Here is an 18,421-nt window from a genome sequence, read left to right as displayed (position 1 = left end):
TAGGTGGCGTTTCGCAGGGCGCCACCAGAGACCCGATTCAGCCTTCACCTGCTGGGCCTCCTTTCCCCCCAGCCGGGCCCTGCTCCCTTTTCACGAGGTTGGGGAGGAAAGTCAGAGTCGGGGCTCGGTTTTGCTGTGCAAAGCATGTACCCGGGGGTAACGAGTTCAGAAAGTTCCCAGGGAGTAAGTACAGTGGCCGTAAGAATAGTTGAGGGTATGTGCAGGTGTTTTCGGTTTTTCCCTCTGGACCTGGTAGTTCCGTTCCCTGAACCTGAATCCCAGAGCTGGCTTTGGCTTTGCAGAAAAGACGGCAGGGGGGAGAGGGGGGTGGTGGGGGGGGGGGGGCGAGGCCAGGCAGCAGGTGGGGAGGGCAGAGCCCGGTCATGTCAGCCCCGGCTCCCTGCTGCCGCTTCGTGGGAAGGCTGTCAGGGGTGCCCCGAAGACACGCAGCCCGGGGCGGCTGTGGAGGAGTAAGTGCTGGTGACCGGGCCGGTGGAAATGCCTCCCCGCTGCTCTGGGCAGGAAGCTCAGTGTAGGGGGGGGCGCCACTCCCCACCCCACCCCCCTCCACCCCCTCCCCGGCCTCCAGAAGGTCTTCATGATGGGCAATACCCGTGAACCTGATTTGATGAGGTGGACTGACAGCCCCAAGCTTCGGCCACTGTCGCACAAAGCTTCCCCTCTGGGATTCACAGAAGGGAACCTGCCGGATTCCCTCCTCTCCCACGCGGCAAAGACTCGGGTCGACCATTCCGGGGAGACCAGCTGCGACCGTCGGTGTCGGTACAGTTGTTGCTTTGAGAGGGACCAGCCTGGGACTGCAGGCCGAAGCCTTGATGCTAAATCAAGGCTGGTCGGCGGTGTCCTTGTGTGACGCAGCGTGGAGGAGAGTGGGAAGGGGTGTTCCAGCAAGGCCCTGACGCGTGGGGCCGAGTGGTCTTGCCCATGGGAGGGCGTCTAGCGACATCTCTGAGCCCGCAGCACCAGGAACGCCCCCTCCTGGTTGTGACCGCCAAAAATGTCTCCCGACCTTGCCAGATGTCCCCTGGGGGGCAGTGTCACCGCCCTCCCGGAGGAGAACCACAGCCCCAGAGTAACAAACGTTCTCTTCAATTCTGGGGCCTTGTAAAGCTGTGGTCACTTGTTTGCTCCCAGTATCTGACAGCTCAAGCACAGGACAGAGAGTTAGAAAGAAGGCAGCGTTTCTCCACATTTTCCTCGGTTGACTCTTTGAACTTCACCGCGGGAGGCAGCATGACCTATTGGCTAAGCATGTGGGTTTTCAGACACTCTTCACCATGTGCCCTCTGGGCAGGTTGTTTACTTTTCCTGGGCTTCTATTTTTGTTATCTGTAACGTATAAATACTAATGCCTACCTAAGTTGAGGATTCAGCTAGATGTTGGATATATAAAACGCGAGGTTCGTTGTCTTGCCTTATGGTAGACATTCAAGGAATGACAGCAATTATTGTTGAGCGCTTACGAATGTACTCTCCATAAGTTTTAAGCAAATTGGATTTTTTTTTTCAAGTTAGCAATAACAGTTGCTGCTGCTACTTAAAATAGTGCTAGGAACAGCTAATTACCATGGAATGACAATGTAATTCACGAATACTGAGTCCCTGCTATATACCAGGTACTATGGTAAACAGGGAATAAGAAAACTAATAAACTGTAGTCCCTGCCTTTAAATATCTAATATGTAGGTTTAGCTGTATATAAACGTGTCAAATCGGGTTCGTCAAAATGGAGCCATCGCTTACTGAAATGGCCCCACGTGAAATGGCCTCTGGCTTGGAATGGGGTATAACACTCATCTGTGTATATAAAGGGATCCCACTATGTTGTTCCTCAACTATTTCTCCTTTTCCAATAACTACTATTTTTTGTTCAGGCTTTTATGATCCCGTGATTTAACCGCTGTCGTGTGCTCTTTTCTGCTCCCCCTTCCTACACATTTAAGCTGATCTAAGTTCCCACTGCCGTGGTTTTATAAACAGAAAAAGGGATGCTTGTTTCAACTGATGTGTTCACCGTAGAAATTTTGAAAGATACAGAACACTGTAAAGGGTAATAAACTGTCCTCCTGTTCCCACCATCAGAATGATTATGTAGCTAATGTCTTGATATCCATCTTTCTAGTCTTTATGCCTGTGTATTATTTTTGCATAGCTTATCATATCATAGTTTTCCTTTTTTCAATGAGGATATATCCAGAATGTATTTCCATATCTTTAAATTTTCTTCCAAGATAGTTTCTTAGCAGCTGGATGAATGTCATGGACCGACCCTGTGCTCTCCCACACGTCGCCCCTGGGCCAAGGAGAAAGCGAAAATGATTCATCGAGGAAGTGCTCTGGGGTGAGACAGCAAGACAGGCGGGGAGGTGGGAATTAGAAAGGAAGCAGCCAATTGGGGTGAAGCCCCGCAGCCCAATCCCATGGGGAGCTCTGGAGAATCAACTTCACCTTCACGTGGTCTCTGCCACCTGAAGGTAAAGGAGCTAAGCTTTCCTACTCCTGGGTCAGTATTTAGTGGCTGTTGGCCTCCAGCAGGGTCAGGGAATGGTGTTTGTGAGCTCCAAGCCACGTAAGGCCCGCTAAGAAAATGGATTCCAACTCACAGCAGCAATCCTGTGAGGGTAACAGGTGCAAATATTCGCCACAAAGCACACAAATCTGATAAAAGGTAGGTTGCAGTAATCATTGTTACTGCGATTATGTCTTGCAAAGAATATTGCAGTAATTCCACTAGAAATAACTCCACAGTGAACATTTTTAGGCCCAAATCTATTTGATTATTACCGTAGGATGGATCCATAACAAGGGTATCACTATTCTGACAGGTATATACGTTTTTAAGATGATGCATACCCAAATTGCTTTTTTAGGAAGTTGTTTTCTATTTTTCTTTAATCCATTTACACTAACAACACCTACTGATCCATTTTTTGCTAGCAACAACCCAGAGAGCATTGATTTCTCATCTATGAATTGGGGGCCTATAGACAACATCAGAGTTATTCTCAGGGTTCAGAAAAGTCACGTCCATGGAGCCTTGAGTACAGACTGAATAAATAATACCTCAAAATACGGTTTTTTGAAATGTGTCCAGATGCCGTTATAGATAAAAAGAATTTGCATTTTTTCAGAGTGTGTATCGATTCATGGTAGTTTTTATCATGTATTTTCACAATTACTAAAAGTATGATTAGTTGTGAAGTATCTGTAATACTTGTTGATGTCTAGAGAAGGTGCTACCTTGTTTTAAAGATTGAGAAGTACACTGGTCAATATCACTGTAACATCTTGGGTCCCCCCGCCGCCCGCCCGCCCTTGTTGTCATTTAGGAAATCACCCATTTGAACTGTTGCATCTTAAAAATGTGTTACTGAGAAAGTCTGTAGGACTTGATACCGTAAGTGAAACGGATTTAGTGACCTAAGACAACAGACCGAAAAACCTCTCTCGGAACCATTAAACGTTTTTTGGAACGTACCCACCTCTACTCCCATCATAACCGAATCCCTTCATTCTCTTATGGAGACATGGAAAACACACTTAGCGTGGTCTTACTCTGTCTTAAAATAATCTAAGGAAGTCTTACAGATACAGACGGGGCTACGTCAAGGTGGAAGTATTGTGTTTGACCCATTTTCTTAGCTTGATCATTGAGACTCTTTTAAGTAGCCATTGAAATAAAAACCAGAGACTATCTCAAGTCTTGAGCAAAGAGGAAGACCAGGGAAGAAGAACCAACATTCACTGGGTACCACTCTGAGGTGGACCCTGTGCCAGTTACTGTCTGTCTCTGTTCGTGTTCGTGGAATTTCCACGACCGCCATTGGAATTTGATTTGTAATAAACAGAGTGCAGAGGAGAAAGCTGAGATTGGTAAAGATTGTGACTTGCCTTGGATCTCTTGGTTAGTGGATGATAAAATTGGAATCTGAAACTTAGATGAATTTCCCCTGACTCTTAGAGGAAAACGGAATAAATGTCTCATGATCTTGTATTCTGAGGGAGAGACAACGAACCAAGCCCCAGTTGCCTTCTTCCTCCTGGCCTCCCCCTTTTACCCCAAAAGGGATTTCAGAATGAATGATACACTTGGATGTCAGAGTGTACTTAAAAAAATGTGTCTCTTCATTGAAGGAACCTTTTAGACATTGTTGCCATACATTTCAGCTCTGAGATTTTGCTCCTGAGCATTTTTGGGTTCCTTTTGGCTAACTTAATCAGTGTCATAGATCAACCATGCACTTTGAAGTCTGAAAAAATTTAAGGAAAAAATCCTAAGAGGTCTGTAAGCCTTCCTCAGTAACCTGAAAGAACATTTTAAAACCACCAAGCTCTGTCACTTTGATCGGTTGGCATTTCCTGTTTCTTCCCTTAAGTTGTAAAGGTGCTGACTCATTCTGCTAACACTGTGTGTACTTCCCAAGGGTATCAAGATGCACTCTACAGTTTTGCTTGTTCATCTACTTTTCTATCTTAAGAGAACGTGGTAGGTATTAGGAAAATGAAGACAGGTTTTGATGGAATCTATTGCAATAATGTTTGCAGAAGTCTGAGAGGCCAGAATCATCCTCTTGCATTTATAGGACCATATTTGAGCCTTAACCTCAATTATTGGTGCATGACAGCCACTGTCACTTTGCAGATACAGCCCTAATCACTGTGGGCCAACTCCTGAGGTGTCTAGAATGCCTCTTGCCAAACACCCTTAAGAGTTAGACCCTTGCCTGTTGGCAGAGTATTGGGGGCCTGACTGCTGGGCAGCACAGTCCTACGTAAGGCCACGTGGACGTCTCTAGCAGCCCAGCACTTTTCCTTCGCTCTTGGAAGACTCTGGGAAGCCCGGTCCAGAAAAACTGGCAGGAGATGTTACAATTCCATACAATCTGATGTGCAGCTTTTCTCTATAGCCCTTATAGAAGAAATGGTTGGTCCAAAGGCAAAACAATAAGGGGCCTTGGTTCTAAGAATCAAGAAACTACAAACACAGAAACCAGAAGGACGTCTGCAGTTTCCCATTCCTTGAGAAATGTCAGCTTTCATGGAGAGGAGGGGATGGTGGTTACCCCTTTCCACCTGAGATACCCTGGGGGACTCTCCTTGTCATGCTGGATGCCACTTGTTCACTCCAGGCACTCGCATTGTTTGGTTCCCACAAGCCATCAGGTTGGGTTTGATCCAGGAGACTAACTGCCTTCACAAGAGGGTGATCCATTTTGATTGTCCCAGCCCCGCTTGAAATGCCCATCTCTCCCCCCCCATCTTTCCTCACCCACTGTTCCTTCATGGGCTCTGTGGCCACGCGGGGCAAACTAGTTCACAGGTAAGCGGTCTCTCTTTCATGATTTGAACTTTAACATTTGGATATAGTCCAGGGAGTGCTGTCAGTAGATGCGGGTTTTTCCACATTGCCCAGGATTCTCCGTTTATTTGGAGTTTATTCGGTGAGGATACTCAGATGGTCTCTAAATACTCTCGCTCGCCAAGAGGAACCAGAGCTCCGTTGAGAAGTGGCTGATTCTACTTGGGGCAGGAAGGGTGCAGAATGGGCCTGCAATATCTCGTCAAAGCAGAAAACAAGGAAGCTGTTGGGACTGTGAGGTCCTATGAAAGGCTCAGGTGCTCAACCTGACGAGGCTCATTTTGAGCATCAGAGAAAAAGAATACAATTTCAGTGGATCAAGATCCTTAGAATATGTTGAAAAATGTAAGTCCACAATTATACTAAGCAAACAAACAAGACCCCTCCTCTGGTCAGCTCTGAGATGCAGGGTAACCAATTCATCATTTAAAGAACGATCTAAGGGGTGAATCTAGCATTCATCCTGCCTTTGCTCTACAAGCTGAACCTCAGGATACCGAATTTGGAATGGAAAATGTCTTTTTATAGAAGTACCCAACTAATAAAGTTAGCACTACAATAGCATCATTTGGCAACCCCTAATGAAACAATGCACTTAGACGATGATCACCAGCAGCTTCTAACCTCACAAAAAAGAGCCATGTGGCCACTTTCTCCTCCTGCTTACAATACCCCTGTGCGACATTCTTGCAAAACAAAAAACAAAAAAAAAACTGATCAGCCTCTAGAGTAGAAGTGGCAAACCTTCTGTAAAGGGCCAGGTAGATGTTTCTGGCTTTGCTGGCCGAACAGTCCGTGTTGCAACTGGGCAACTCTTTTCAACTTGCTGCAGGAGCTCAGTGTAGCCCTAGACAAAACGTGTGGCCAGCTCAGGCGCAGGAGTTTGCAGACCCCTGCTCTAGGTCTAACTACAAAACTTACAGGAAGTACAGAAGACAGAGGAACCTGTCAAGCAGCGTCACACGAATGCCATTAGCAAAATCGAGACTGTGGGGAGACTCTACCGAAGACCCCCGGTTTCTTCAACAAAAAAAAGTTCAGAGGAAAAAGTTAATAAAGCAACTGGGGTTAAGATTTTTTAAAAGGCAAGAGATCTGTCAACCTGTTGTAATGTGTGGAGTTTATTTAGATCCCGATTCAAATAAACTATAAAAAAAAATTGAACACTGGCTAGATATTAACATAATAGTCACTAATTTTTGAGTGGGACAATGGTACTGTGTATATATACACATATATTCCCTAGGTCTGGAGTATATGTTGAAGGTATTTTGAATACGATGATGTCCAGAATTGGCTTCAAAACAGTTGTCGATTTTAGAAGAAATAAAATAAGTCACGAGTTGATCACCATTTTCTCTGGGTGTTGGGTACTAGGGATTTACATTATTTTTCATATATTTGAAATCTTTCATGACCTGAAGATTTTGATCCATACCTGTTATAAAAATATATCGCTTGAAACATATTTTAGAGAATGAGAAGGGATGGAATGCTTGCCGTTTATTAGATACTCCTGGGGCCTCCTAAAACAGATGTGAATCCTCTGGCCAAGAATGGGAGCCAGAAGAGTCTTCTAGTATTTTCCCCCGAAACTGTTTGTGTACATCTTATTTGTTACGCTAAATAGAGCTGACAGATCTCATATGATTTATCATTTGAGCTGACAGATACTATTTTATTTATCTTTTGCTCAGGTATTGTATGTAAGGTAGGTTTTATTTTGTAAAAAAAGAAAAAGAAAAAGAAAAAGAAAAAAAAAAGACCGTTAGGTTGAAAATAAGCTTCGTGTTCTGTGACCGGCTGGGTGAATCTGCCATTGCTTAATCATTCACTCATTCACTGCAGGGGTCTGGCTACAAGCGCTTTTTCACAGCCTGGAGAAGTGATGTAAGAGGTGGTGACCAGTGGGAACCAGTAGACTATGCAGCTGGGCACGTAGGAAACCCACACCCAGCCCCTAGAGGTGGTCACTACATAGGCCAGATGCTCGCCATGGGCATGAGGGCCCAGGGTCCTATTCATTTTCGTTTTTCCTGAGAACAGCTCTAAATCTAGATTGTAAGTGATACCTTCTAACTCACAGTTGCTTAAAATACTTTCAAAGTGCCTTTTATTCCACACCAAACACTGGAACAGCTGGATTAGTCCCACGAGTCAACCTTTGACTTAGTGACGACCGCCGGGAAGGCCCTACGTGAGACCCTGCGGACATGCAGGCCCGTGGCCCTGCTTTCTGTGAGCTTCCGGTCTCGTGGGGGGTGGGGGGCCTACTTGGAAAACAAAATGAAAGGTGCGGATAGGAAATCCTGTGGAAATTCAGGGAAGGGGGAGAACAGACCCATCTGGGGCAATCAGGGGAAGCCTCCCACAGGCCACGGAAGGAGTTGGGGGTGGGGGGCAATGGCGGTCACCAGGTGGAGAGCAAGGAAGAGAAGAAAGACATGAGCATGGGCAAGGCCAAGGCCAAGACCTTTAGGAGGAAAGCTGGTGGACTTCACCGCCCAGTGGCTTCTCCATAATCCGCCTACAGAGGATTTTTCAGGCCAAGATAATGTTCTGAACAGTCAGGTGAACGTAGGCAGCAAATAGATGAGAATATGGCACTGACACTGTGCAGGGGGTTGGGGAATCGAGGTGCAGATATGAGCATCGCCAGTGTGGACGTGATGGTCGAAGCCACGGCGTCTGTGGACGGTCGGTTTCTCTGATGTCCACCCCTACTCGGGGAGACCTTGCTGCATGTACGGATGCACAGTGAGTCCGGCATTTGTAAAAACCAGCTTATTTACTTCGCTCGGTCTCACTTAAAGCTCAAAGCAGTACCCAATTGCAGTAAAACCTTGGTTTGTGACCATAATTCATTCCAGATACATGCCTGTAATCCAAGGCACTCGTATATCAAAGCAAATTTCGCGAACCATTGGCTCAGCTGTGCTCACGTGACATTCAGCATCACGTACTACTCGGATTGCGAGACGTGGCTCGTTTATCAAGTTACAATTTATTAGAAATGTTTGCTCGTCTTGTGGAACTCTCGCAGAACCAGTTATTCACTATCCATGGTTTTACTGTACTTTCAAAACATCCCTGACCCTGGAAAGGAAAGATTTGGAGTGAGAGAAACTAGAAGTAGGTGGGAAAAGAGAAGCCCACATTTGAAATGATATGGCTGGGCTGTTGGCTTTATTTATAGGTTTATGATCTCCCTCTAAAAATGGCCTAAAACAGACTCTTGGTTTTTTTGTTGTGTTGTTTTGTTTTTAGTGTTATGAAAAGAGTACTCAAGAAATGGAAACATTTAAACAGATTTCTGACCTTCCATACCGATGCTATGTAATACATTTGGGCAACAGCTTTATTCTTTCTCCCTTACTTGAAAGCGCTTGCAGTGTAATTTCTCTTACAAATAAACAGGAGGTTACTGTGTTCTTTCCATAAGGAGACGCTGCTTGTCGTAGAGAGTAAGCATTTTACAGCCTGATTAAGTTCAGCGGTTAGTTCATGTAAAAGATGGTCTATTTGGACATGAATCTCTATCAGCTAAGAATTTTATAAGCCAAAGTGATTTATCGGTCAGCACCTCCTCTCCTGGCTACTGAACTTTGGAGAGGAGTGAAAACTCAGTCTCAGACGTGTACGTAAGCCAGGTGAGCTTAAACGAGGGAGCATTTAGCCTCAGAAACTGAGGCCAAGAAGAAGTTGTGCCCAGAACATCAATCAAAAATAGCTCTTATTCCAAGTCCTGCACAGCTCTGACACTGTCCCAGGACACTGTTATGAAACTGCACATAGACATCTCTCAAAAACGTCCCAAGTCCCAGAAACCCAAGAAAAACACTCATGGCAGCCGTCCCCCACTTCATAATGAAGCTCTTCTTCTAGCAGAAAGTCATAACCAAGCAAAATTCTGCCAAATAAGATGGCTATTTATTTGGGAGACTATCCTTGCTGACTCCAAGGCATTGGAGCTGTTAAATATTTTTCTCTCTTACTGATCCTTTCTACCTGTTTTACAGTCGTCTACATAAATTGTAATATGCGGGTGAATCAACTTTAAGCTACCAGAGGCAAAAGCAATTTGAGGTCCTTGATGAGTGTGCAGATTCAAATATTTATTCAAGCCTTTGCCAATCCGGAGGATTTCTTTGGGAGGCTTGGGGAGTAGAGATTAGGCATACTGAAGGTAACGTCAGAATAGACTATAACGGAAGAGTCAACAATTGAGATTGATGAAGTTGGGGCCAGTTACGAGATTTGACCATTTGTGACAAAGAGTGTACAGATCATGGTGTACTTGGAAAGGCTTTGCGGTATATTAAGTTTTAAAGAGGAGATTTTTGGGGCACCTGGGTGGCTCAGTCGGTTAAGGGTCCGACTTCGGCTCAGGTCACGATCTTGTGGTTTGTGGGTTCGAGCCCCACGTCAGGCTCTGTGCTGACAGCTCAGAGCCTGGAGCCTGCTTCAGATTCTGTGTCTCCCTCTCTCTGTGCCCCTCCCCTGCTTTCTCTCTCTCTCTCTCTCTCTCTCTCTCTCTGTCTCTCAAAAATAAAATTAAAAAAACAATTAAAAAAATAAACATGAGATTTATTTCCAGAAAGAAGGCAGGGAGGGAGGACAGGAGGACACAGTGTCTAATTTTTAGATGAGATGAGTAAAGCCTCCGTAGTCAGCATTTGGAAGCTCTCCAGCGTCCAACAGGCTGAGAGAAACTCAGGGGATTGTCATGGCATTAGAGCCAGTCCTAGGTGCCAAAGTCAAAATAGGCCACGCTGGCCATAGGAAAGCCCCAAGTAGGAGCGTATGTAGGTCACTTACATGTTTTGAATTTAGACAGGCTGTCTTAACACAATTATTTTACAATTAAGCCCTGGAGAAACTCTCAAGTGTTCTAAATTTTTAAAAACATGATTGTTTCACAATATATGAGAAAATTGCAACATCCCCTCGAATGATGGTCTTAGTGGTTCACCTCGTGGGCCTGGGTGAGGTTTGGGGGTGCAGGTGCCGAAGTCTGCTTTTGATGGCAGTCCTGTCCCCAGCCCAGTGAATTTCACTCTCCTTGGAAAGTGTTCGGAGCTCAGGACTAAACACGATCACTGTCGTAGGCACATTCAGTAGACATTATTTTGATGCAATAAAAAACAATTAGCAAAAATAGAAAGTATATAAGCCATCAGGTTTAACCCCACGTGTATTTATTGAACATCTACTATGTCCTGGAGTGGGAAGCAAGGACAGATGCGTCCAAAGGAAGACAAGGAAACAGCCAATGCCAGCTCTGCCTAATGCTCCAGGGACCCTCTGTCTGGAGCACACAGACCTTATTCCCCTCCACTCCAAGGCCTCCATCTCCTAAAAGGCCCCCCTCTCTTTCTTGTTCTCTGCAGACATCCCCCACCTCTCACACGTAAATGCACGTGACAGGAGGACAAATTGGCTTCTCGGCAAGCTTGGGTCTCCAAGGCAGGAATCAAATTAGCCACATCCCAAATTCTGCTTTTGTTTGGCCGACTTCCTCTGTTAAGTCCTCATTTAAAATGAAAGTATTTGCTTTTCCATAAACATGTAAATTTCCTACCTCTTACTTGTCACAGCCAAAGGGAGCTCAGCGAGTGGTAATCAAGGAAGAACTCGTATTTCCAACAAATCACTGTAATTGAGAGTATCTCTGTAAACAGTGCCATTCTCACAATTGATATATTTACCAATTGTTCTGCCTTATTGTAGATTTAAGGGTGTCACTTAAATTTGTTTTTATTTCTAAGTGTTTATTTATTTTGAGAGAGAGAGAGAGAACGTGAGCAGGGGAGGGACAGAGACAGGGAGAGAGAGAATCCCAAGCAGGCTCTGTCAGCACAGAGCCCGACGTGGAGTTCGATCTTCCAAAAGATGAGATCATGACCTAAGCCAAGATCAAGAGTTGGACACTTAACCCACTGAGCTACCCAGGTGCCCCATAAATTTATTGTAATTAGCAGTCCTTTAAGAAATAACATGCTTGTGGTAAAAAAACAATAATAATAATAATAAATAAAAAAATTTAAAAAATTAAAACAAGGACATATGGTTATAAAGTAATCATAGTGACCCGAGGGATTCACTCCCTTTTTTTAAACCCTCCCGTGGTTTCTTGTGACTTTGTTTTTTTTTAATATAAAATTTATTGTCAAATTGGTTTCCATACAACACCCGGTGCTCATCCCAACAGGTGCCCTCCTCAATGCCCATCACCTCTTGTGACCGTAGAATGAAATCCAAGAGCCATACATCCTAGGGTCTATGGGCCTTTGGGGATGTGGGCCCTCTTCCTCCTCACGTCCCCCCTGAACTGTCTCCTGTATGGCCGTGCGCTGGTGGGGGGTGGGGCATACTTCTGTCTCATTCAGGACTCCCCTCACACGTGTCCCCTCAGCAGAGGTGTCTTCCGTGACCCATCTCCTGTCGTCCCCAACTTGTCCTCCGTTTGCGTGCACACTGTGTTTTATCACCACGGCCCTGATCCCTCTCTGAAGTTACCGCCTACTGGTTTCTTTTCTGTCTCCCCTCTGGAAAGGAAACTCCAGGAAGGCCGGGGTCTCGTCCATTGTTTCTAATTGTTTGCCCAGTGCTTCAAAAAGGGCCTGGCATGCCGTACTTCTTGATTAAATACTGCGTCCGTTGGATGAAGGGTGGTTGTCTGATTGGTGTCTGGCACATAGTTGGGAACCTGCCAGATGGGGGCTCCCTCCCTCCCCCCGCCCCTCCTCCCCTTTAGAAAATACAGCAGCAACTGATTTCAGCTACACTCTCATATTTCAGGTAAATTAACAGGGCACTCAGTTATACGGGGTGTATTAAATCCTACCAGGTTGAATACAAAGTAGTCCCCCCAAAAGTGATCACTTAGGAAGTCACGTATCGTTTTGATCTTATTTTTCAGGTTGTCCTTGCCGGAAGGAACCATGAACTGGCATTTCCCCTTCTTTCTTGTGGCCACAGTGACTTTGCCCTCTGTGTGCTCCCAGTTCAACCCCCTATCTCTGGAGGAATTAGGCTCCGACACAGGAATCCAGGTTTTCAATCAGATTATCAAATCCCGGCCTCTTGACAATGTGGTCGTGTCCCCCCATGGGATTGCGTCCGTCCTGGGGATGCTTCAGCTGGGAGCCGACGGCAGGACTAAGAAGCAGCTCACCATGGTGATGAGATACGGCGTGAACGGTGCGTGCACTCCGGGCTGTGGTGGGGGGGGGTGGGGGGTGGCCCTCAAGGGAGTCATGCATCTGGAGGGGTTTCGCTGGTACCGTTCTGGGACTTAGGGCTGTCTCCTCTAAAGGACAGATGTTAGCAGTGCTAGAAGTTAGGAGAACTGGATTCTGGTCTCTTCTCTAGCCCTGGGGCTTTGGGTCAGTCACGTGATCTCTCCGTGCCCTAGTGTACTTCATCTCTAACAAGAAAGCTTCCCACCTGCCCCGCCTCCACGGTGCCTTGGGCTAAACCTCACGGTGGTGAGCTGGGGAAGTGGGCGGCCGTGGCCGTGGAGGGCAGCACGGGGGAGCCTCCTAGCGATGGCACCTTTCTGGGTCTTAACTGTGCTGGTGACCTCATGAATCTCAGTGAGTGGCAGCCATGCAGAGAGCGACACGCACACACACAGGTGCCGGGAACGTAAAACACGTGTGGTGTGCATGGGCTGGGTGCACTGTACCCACGGCAGTTTCCAGGTCGTGATGCTGTGCCATAGCCACACGGGCTGCTACCACTGGGGGAGACTGATCGAAAAGGCCCATGGGACCACCCCGTCCATTGTTTTGCAGCTTCCTCTGAATCTGTCCGTATTTCAGAATAAAAAAAAAAAAACGGAAGGAATTTTTGTCAGTAAAGCCCGATGGAAAAGGTTTGAATTGCTTTGAATTTCCCACATCGACGTAAGCGTCTCTGTCTCCCAGCCCTGTGGCCTTGTCGCTCCAGTTCACATATCCTCTCCCAGAGCCCACCCTCCACCAGCCTCTGGGCCGGGTGCCGTGTGTGAGGGAGCAGAAGGGGCCCCAGAGGTCACCGTGCACCATGACCTCGAGCCAGTCGCTTTGCATGTGGAAGTCTTCCTTACTATTTTGGAGAACGAGGGAGCGTCCCTTTCCCTGTTCTTCCACTCCTGTCAGCCATAAAGTTCTAGGACTCTTGACTGCATTGACGTCTGAGACTCGGCGGAGAGGAAGGCAAGCTGGGGTCAGGGGTCAAGCGCTCCGTGCCTCCCTCCGTCCCCGTCCCCACCCCCCCCCCCCGCCCCCCTCCGCCCTCAGTTGGCTGTTGTGTTCAATGTAGCCTCCGAGCTGCCAGCACCAGATGCTGGGACACCCTGCTCTATTTACGTGGCCTTCAATTTTGCATGAGTCTGCAGTCTGATCACCTGTCGGAAGCATGGCAGGGCTTAATACTTGGAACGATCCCAGTTCCGCCGCTTGCTTGGAAGTTCAGCAAACTCTTGGTGATTTATAGCTTCGTGGCGAATCACCGCTTGAATTTATGGCCGTTACCAGGGCCATCCAGACCCTGCCAGCCAGTACCTTTCCAAGGCAGCGACTGGATTTTTGTCGTTTGTGTTAATGCTGAGCCACGTTCGTTTTAAGCGATATTTCTCAAGTTCTTGCCGATGTTGCCTGTCGGTGGTGTCCTTCCCCCACCCTCTCCTTCTCCCAAATCACTAGCAGTTAGTTGTGTTATAGAACGTGATTTCGGTGGCAGGACGAACTCTTTCGGGGAGGCTGAGTGGTTTTCCAGGCCCTAGTTCGGGCTCAGCCCCTGAGAACTCAGGTGTCCTCTTAGTGAGGACAGAGGCAGAACGGTTTGGGGCAGTGGAGTGAAATCTACACCCGTCTTTTCCTGGCCGGAGATTGGGGTGTGTGCAGGAGGCAGTGTGGCCAGAAGGGACGGGCTCTGGGACTTGGCCTCTGCTCTTCCCTTACCGATGAAGTAGGCCTGCTCACTCCCACCGGGCCTTCCCCACAGAACAGCGCACAGGGTGGGGTCATGAGAGGCCAAACAAGGAGCCAGAGGGTTGCCTCCTTGTGCACAATGGCAGACTTCCCCTACCCTTATTTAAGGGATCTGGAGAAGAGACCCTCTGAGCGTGTGACACATCAGCTCTCTAGGAGACTGTCACCGTGACCCTGCAGGCTGTTTTAGGACGGTGTCATTTTGAAAGGACCCCAAGCGAGGAACCCAAGGCTCTGTAATTTGAGCTCCCTCTAGAGCTCGCACATTTCATCCTTATGATTTACTTGCTTCTTTTCCATGTTCTGAAACCAAATGGAGCCTGTGTGAATGGCTCGTGTAAGATAAAGCTTACATTGCCACAAAATTAATCCCCTTGCTTTTTGAGCTTGATATCAAGTAAAAATCACACTATTCTTGGATGGTGGCACATGACAATTTTTTGTAGTCTTTCTAATGCTTTATTCATTTTTTTTTTCCAAAATAGAAAAACGAGATCACATTGTTAGATCTTTGGCAGGAAAGGAAATAGCACTAAAGGTAGTTAAGAAAGAAAAAGAGAGGGGCGCCTGGGTGGCGCAGTCGGTTAAGCGTCCGACTTCAGCCAGGTCACGATCTCGCGGTCCGGGAGTTCGAGCCCCGCGTCAGGCTCTGGGCTGATGGCTCGGAGCCTGGAGCCTGTTTCCGATTCTGTGTCTCCCTCTCTCTCTGCCCCTCCCCCGTTCATGCTCTGTCTCTCTCTGTCCCAAAAATAAATAAACGTTGGAAAAAAAAAAATTAAAAAAAAAAAGAAAAAGAAAAAGAGAGTGAATTAGTAAGATCCCTTGGATTTATTCCCCCATGGTGGAAGATTCCTTGGATTTATTCCCCCATGGCTACATAAAGAAGAACTTGCCAGTCTTCCTATTGACTTGGCACCAGAAAAGTCTCCCAGGAGGACCAAGTGTATGTGGGGAAGGTGTTGAGATGCCTCAAATATGCTGTTTTGATGGTGGAAGCACCACTGATTTTTAAGAACTGCTAATAATTTTACCCTCCTTCCCCTTTTCTTAACACACGGCCACTGAGAAAGCAAAAGGCATAGTCTCTTGCTGCTGAGGCTTATCTTGTCTGTACTGTTGTCGGTTGCCATACAAAGAAAGAGATCTTAAACAAAAACGTAGCTTGTCTAAAGTCTTGTGGAAACGTGGCTACATCTTCCCACTTCCCCTCCAGGAGTCGGTAAAGTGTTAAAGAAGATCAACAAGGCCATCGTCTCCAAGAAGAATAAAGACATCGTGACGGTGGCCAATGCAGTGTTTGTGAAGAACGGCTCTAAAATGGAAGTGCCTTTCGTTACGAGGAACAAGGACGTGTTTCAGTGCGAAGTCCAGAATGTGGACTTTGACGATCCAGCCTCTGCCTGTGACTCCATCAACGTGTGGGTTAGAAACGAAACCAGGGGTGAGTGGCCTCAATTCCCTGGGAACCACTGGGTGCCATTTTATACTTTGTGAGTGAAAGCGTGCGTTGGGCTCCTAAGATTCTAGCTGGTGTCTGCCTGTCCCATGGTCCTCCCATTGCGAAACGCCTGGCCCCAGCCGGCTGGTCTGTCTTTCCTCTCTTAGGAGGTGCCCTGACTCCGTCTACCTTCCTTCCCCTTTCTTGGTGCCACGACTCACGGTACTCTCTGGGGTCTTTCTCCCTGTGGCAGGGGCAACAGAGCAGAGTCCAGCCCCACGGACTCTCCTCTGTCCCCCCTGCGTCGCCTCTCCAGAGGCCTTGCCCGCAGGCCCTGGCCTGTTCTGAAGGTTCAGTCGCTCAGTCCTTCCCACTTTCGCATCTGTTGTTCCCTTTGCCTGGAATGCCCCTCTCCCCCTGCGAGGTTCGAGACTGATCTCTCTCCTTGCTCCCCTTGCTTCTCTCTCTCGCTGCCGTCGCCTCCAGGAAGTCGGTGCCTCGTCTCTGCTTACCATTGGCATACGAGTCTGCGTTTCCTAAGCCCCTTCATTATAGCACTTTCCACGCTGTATAATGATTGCTTGTTTGCGTGCATTTCTCCTCTCATTAAGCTGAGGAAATGTCTAACGTGGGTGTTTTAAACCTGTTAATTTGTAAACTGGAGGTCTAGGTGGAAATCTTCTGGAGTAGAGATGGGTCCAGATCAACAGGAAATTAAGGCTGCAAATCTAGATTGGGGAACCTGTTTTTCATAGGAGGGAGAGTTAAGGTCGCAAGAGTGGAAGCGGGAAAGTCTCAGTAGTCCCAACGACTCCATTGTGGCCCAAAGACAGAACGTGAAGAAACTCTGGCTTCTTGGGTCCTGTTTCCCAACGTGTGGTTCCTAGGATGCCTGCGTCAGAATTACCCAGGGCATTTGTTTAGAATGCAGGTCACTGGACCCCCCACTTCCTGTATCAGAATCTCTGAAGGAGGGGCCGAACATTCTGCATCAAAACGAATGCTCCCCCAGTCTGCCTCCACCACCCATGACCAGGCTTGTATACGTGAATGTCCGAGGGCGTGGGACAGACTCGCAAAGAGATGGACCGGGAGTGCCCCGAGGGTGGAGGAACCAGAACTGGTTTTGATAAATCCACAGCATTCCTTCTCAGTAGGCTCTTGGACAGTGCAATCCGGGCTCCCTTCCTAGAACCGCAAAACGATCAGGACACCTGCAAATGTGAAGGGTCTGGTGGTTCTTTCTGGGCCCAGAGGCCTAAGAACAGTGGCAGGAAGTTGCTGGCACTCAGAGCCAGGTGGCTGGATGACCGTGGCCTGTGAGTGGCTCCTGCCAGCCTTCTTCTTTACCAACTGGACGGGTCATGGGAAGGCACATTAGCGTGCTGCTTAACAGTGTTCAAGCTCCTTGGACACACGTTGACTCAGTTGCTCACTGCCTCTGGGGGGGGGGGGACGTGGTGAGCCCCAGCAGTGCTTTTTCAACCTGGCCGACCTCTTGGTAAACAAAGATTTTGACTCTTCACTTCACCATCCTGCCGCAAGATTCGTAGCTCGTATAACCTATGCACAAGTACACAGACACTTCTAAAAATTAATATAATGCCAAACTGTAATACAAGGAAAAACAAAACTCATTTATGTATGTGGTTCAGCAGGTGAGCCCTTGGGTACAAGTACACCCGAGCACATAACAGCGAAGCAGTCGTATTCTTATAATAATTGTGAACGGACGGCTACGAAAACAGGCAGAGACAGGCGTGGGGTGCTGGTGATGTGAAAACCACGAGCTGCCCTCCTGTGTTTCTGAAGCGAGTTCTTTCCTAAAATGGTGCGGTACTCTCGGTAAATTTCAGAACAAAACAAGAACAGCTTCCACTCGCTTTGCTTTGCACCGTCGTCACCTACCCGGAAAATTCGGTGTACGTTAAAAATGTGCCATGAAACAGATAACTTTGTGTTTACAGGGGAAGAAGAGTGAGGTTCTGGGCCCAGATGATGGTAAGCCAGTTTCTTGCCAGTGTGACTATCCAGTGGGGCGTCTGAAAGCTATACAGGAAGCAGGACATTTCTTTAGCGTGTGGGACTGTTGTGAACATTGCAGGGCAAGTAACCTCTCGGGCCACCTGTCAGTCCACTGAAAACTCTCCTACAAATTTCCAAACGGCCCCTGGGGTGATCTGCCTCACTGAGAGGCACTTACCTACCTGGGAGAACCCAGAATCCTGGAGATCGAACATTCCATGTGCGGAAGACTGCCCAGTCCGTCCCATAGAGGTGACGATTCCTGCCCCCTGCGGAGTGGGAGAGCCAGACAGGAAGGTTCTTTCCACTGTGATAGGGTGCTGACCCCGCCAGGGCCACCCTGCCCACCTCTCCAGCCTCTCTTCCACAGGCTCTGTGCTCCGGCCATGCACGCTTCCTTCCCGTCCAGCCCCCAGCTCACCGTGCTCTCTCCTGTCACAGCCCCCACCGCTGCATCCGGCCACCTGGGATACTGTTCTCCCCGCTTGTGCCTTGTTAACGCCTGTCCATTTTCACACTTGTCACGTGCACGGCATGATAGTTAAAAGCAAGGCGCCGAGTTTGAATGTCAGTTCTGCCACTTACTAGCTGTGCAACCTT

General features: G+C 47.6%; 1 protein-coding gene across 3 annotated transcripts in view; it reads left to right on the top strand.

Annotated features, from left to right (window-relative positions):
- SERPINE2 (serpin family E member 2) overlaps window positions 1–18,421 on the top strand; it is a 61,994-nt gene that overhangs the window by 23,897 nt on the left and 19,676 nt on the right. For all 3 annotated transcript variants that reach the window (XM_086719760.1, XM_086719759.1, XM_086719758.1), the window contains exons 2-3: window positions 12,303–12,583; window positions 15,572–15,799. In XM_086719760.1, the coding sequence (XP_086575886.1) occupies window positions 12,325–12,583; window positions 15,572–15,799 (487 nt within the window). In that variant the 5' untranslated portion in view covers window positions 12,303–12,324. The remainder of the gene's footprint in view (window positions 1–12,302; window positions 12,584–15,571; window positions 15,800–18,421) is intronic.

Source organism: Puma concolor, chromosome C1 (assembly GCF_028749965.1).
Source record: "Puma concolor isolate L17-30 chromosome C1, mPumCon1.1.hap2, whole genome shotgun sequence".
In the NCBI taxonomy this organism is placed as follows: Eukaryota; Metazoa; Chordata; class Mammalia; order Carnivora; family Felidae; genus Puma; species Puma concolor.
This window is presented reverse-complemented; position numbering and strand designations above follow the sequence as displayed.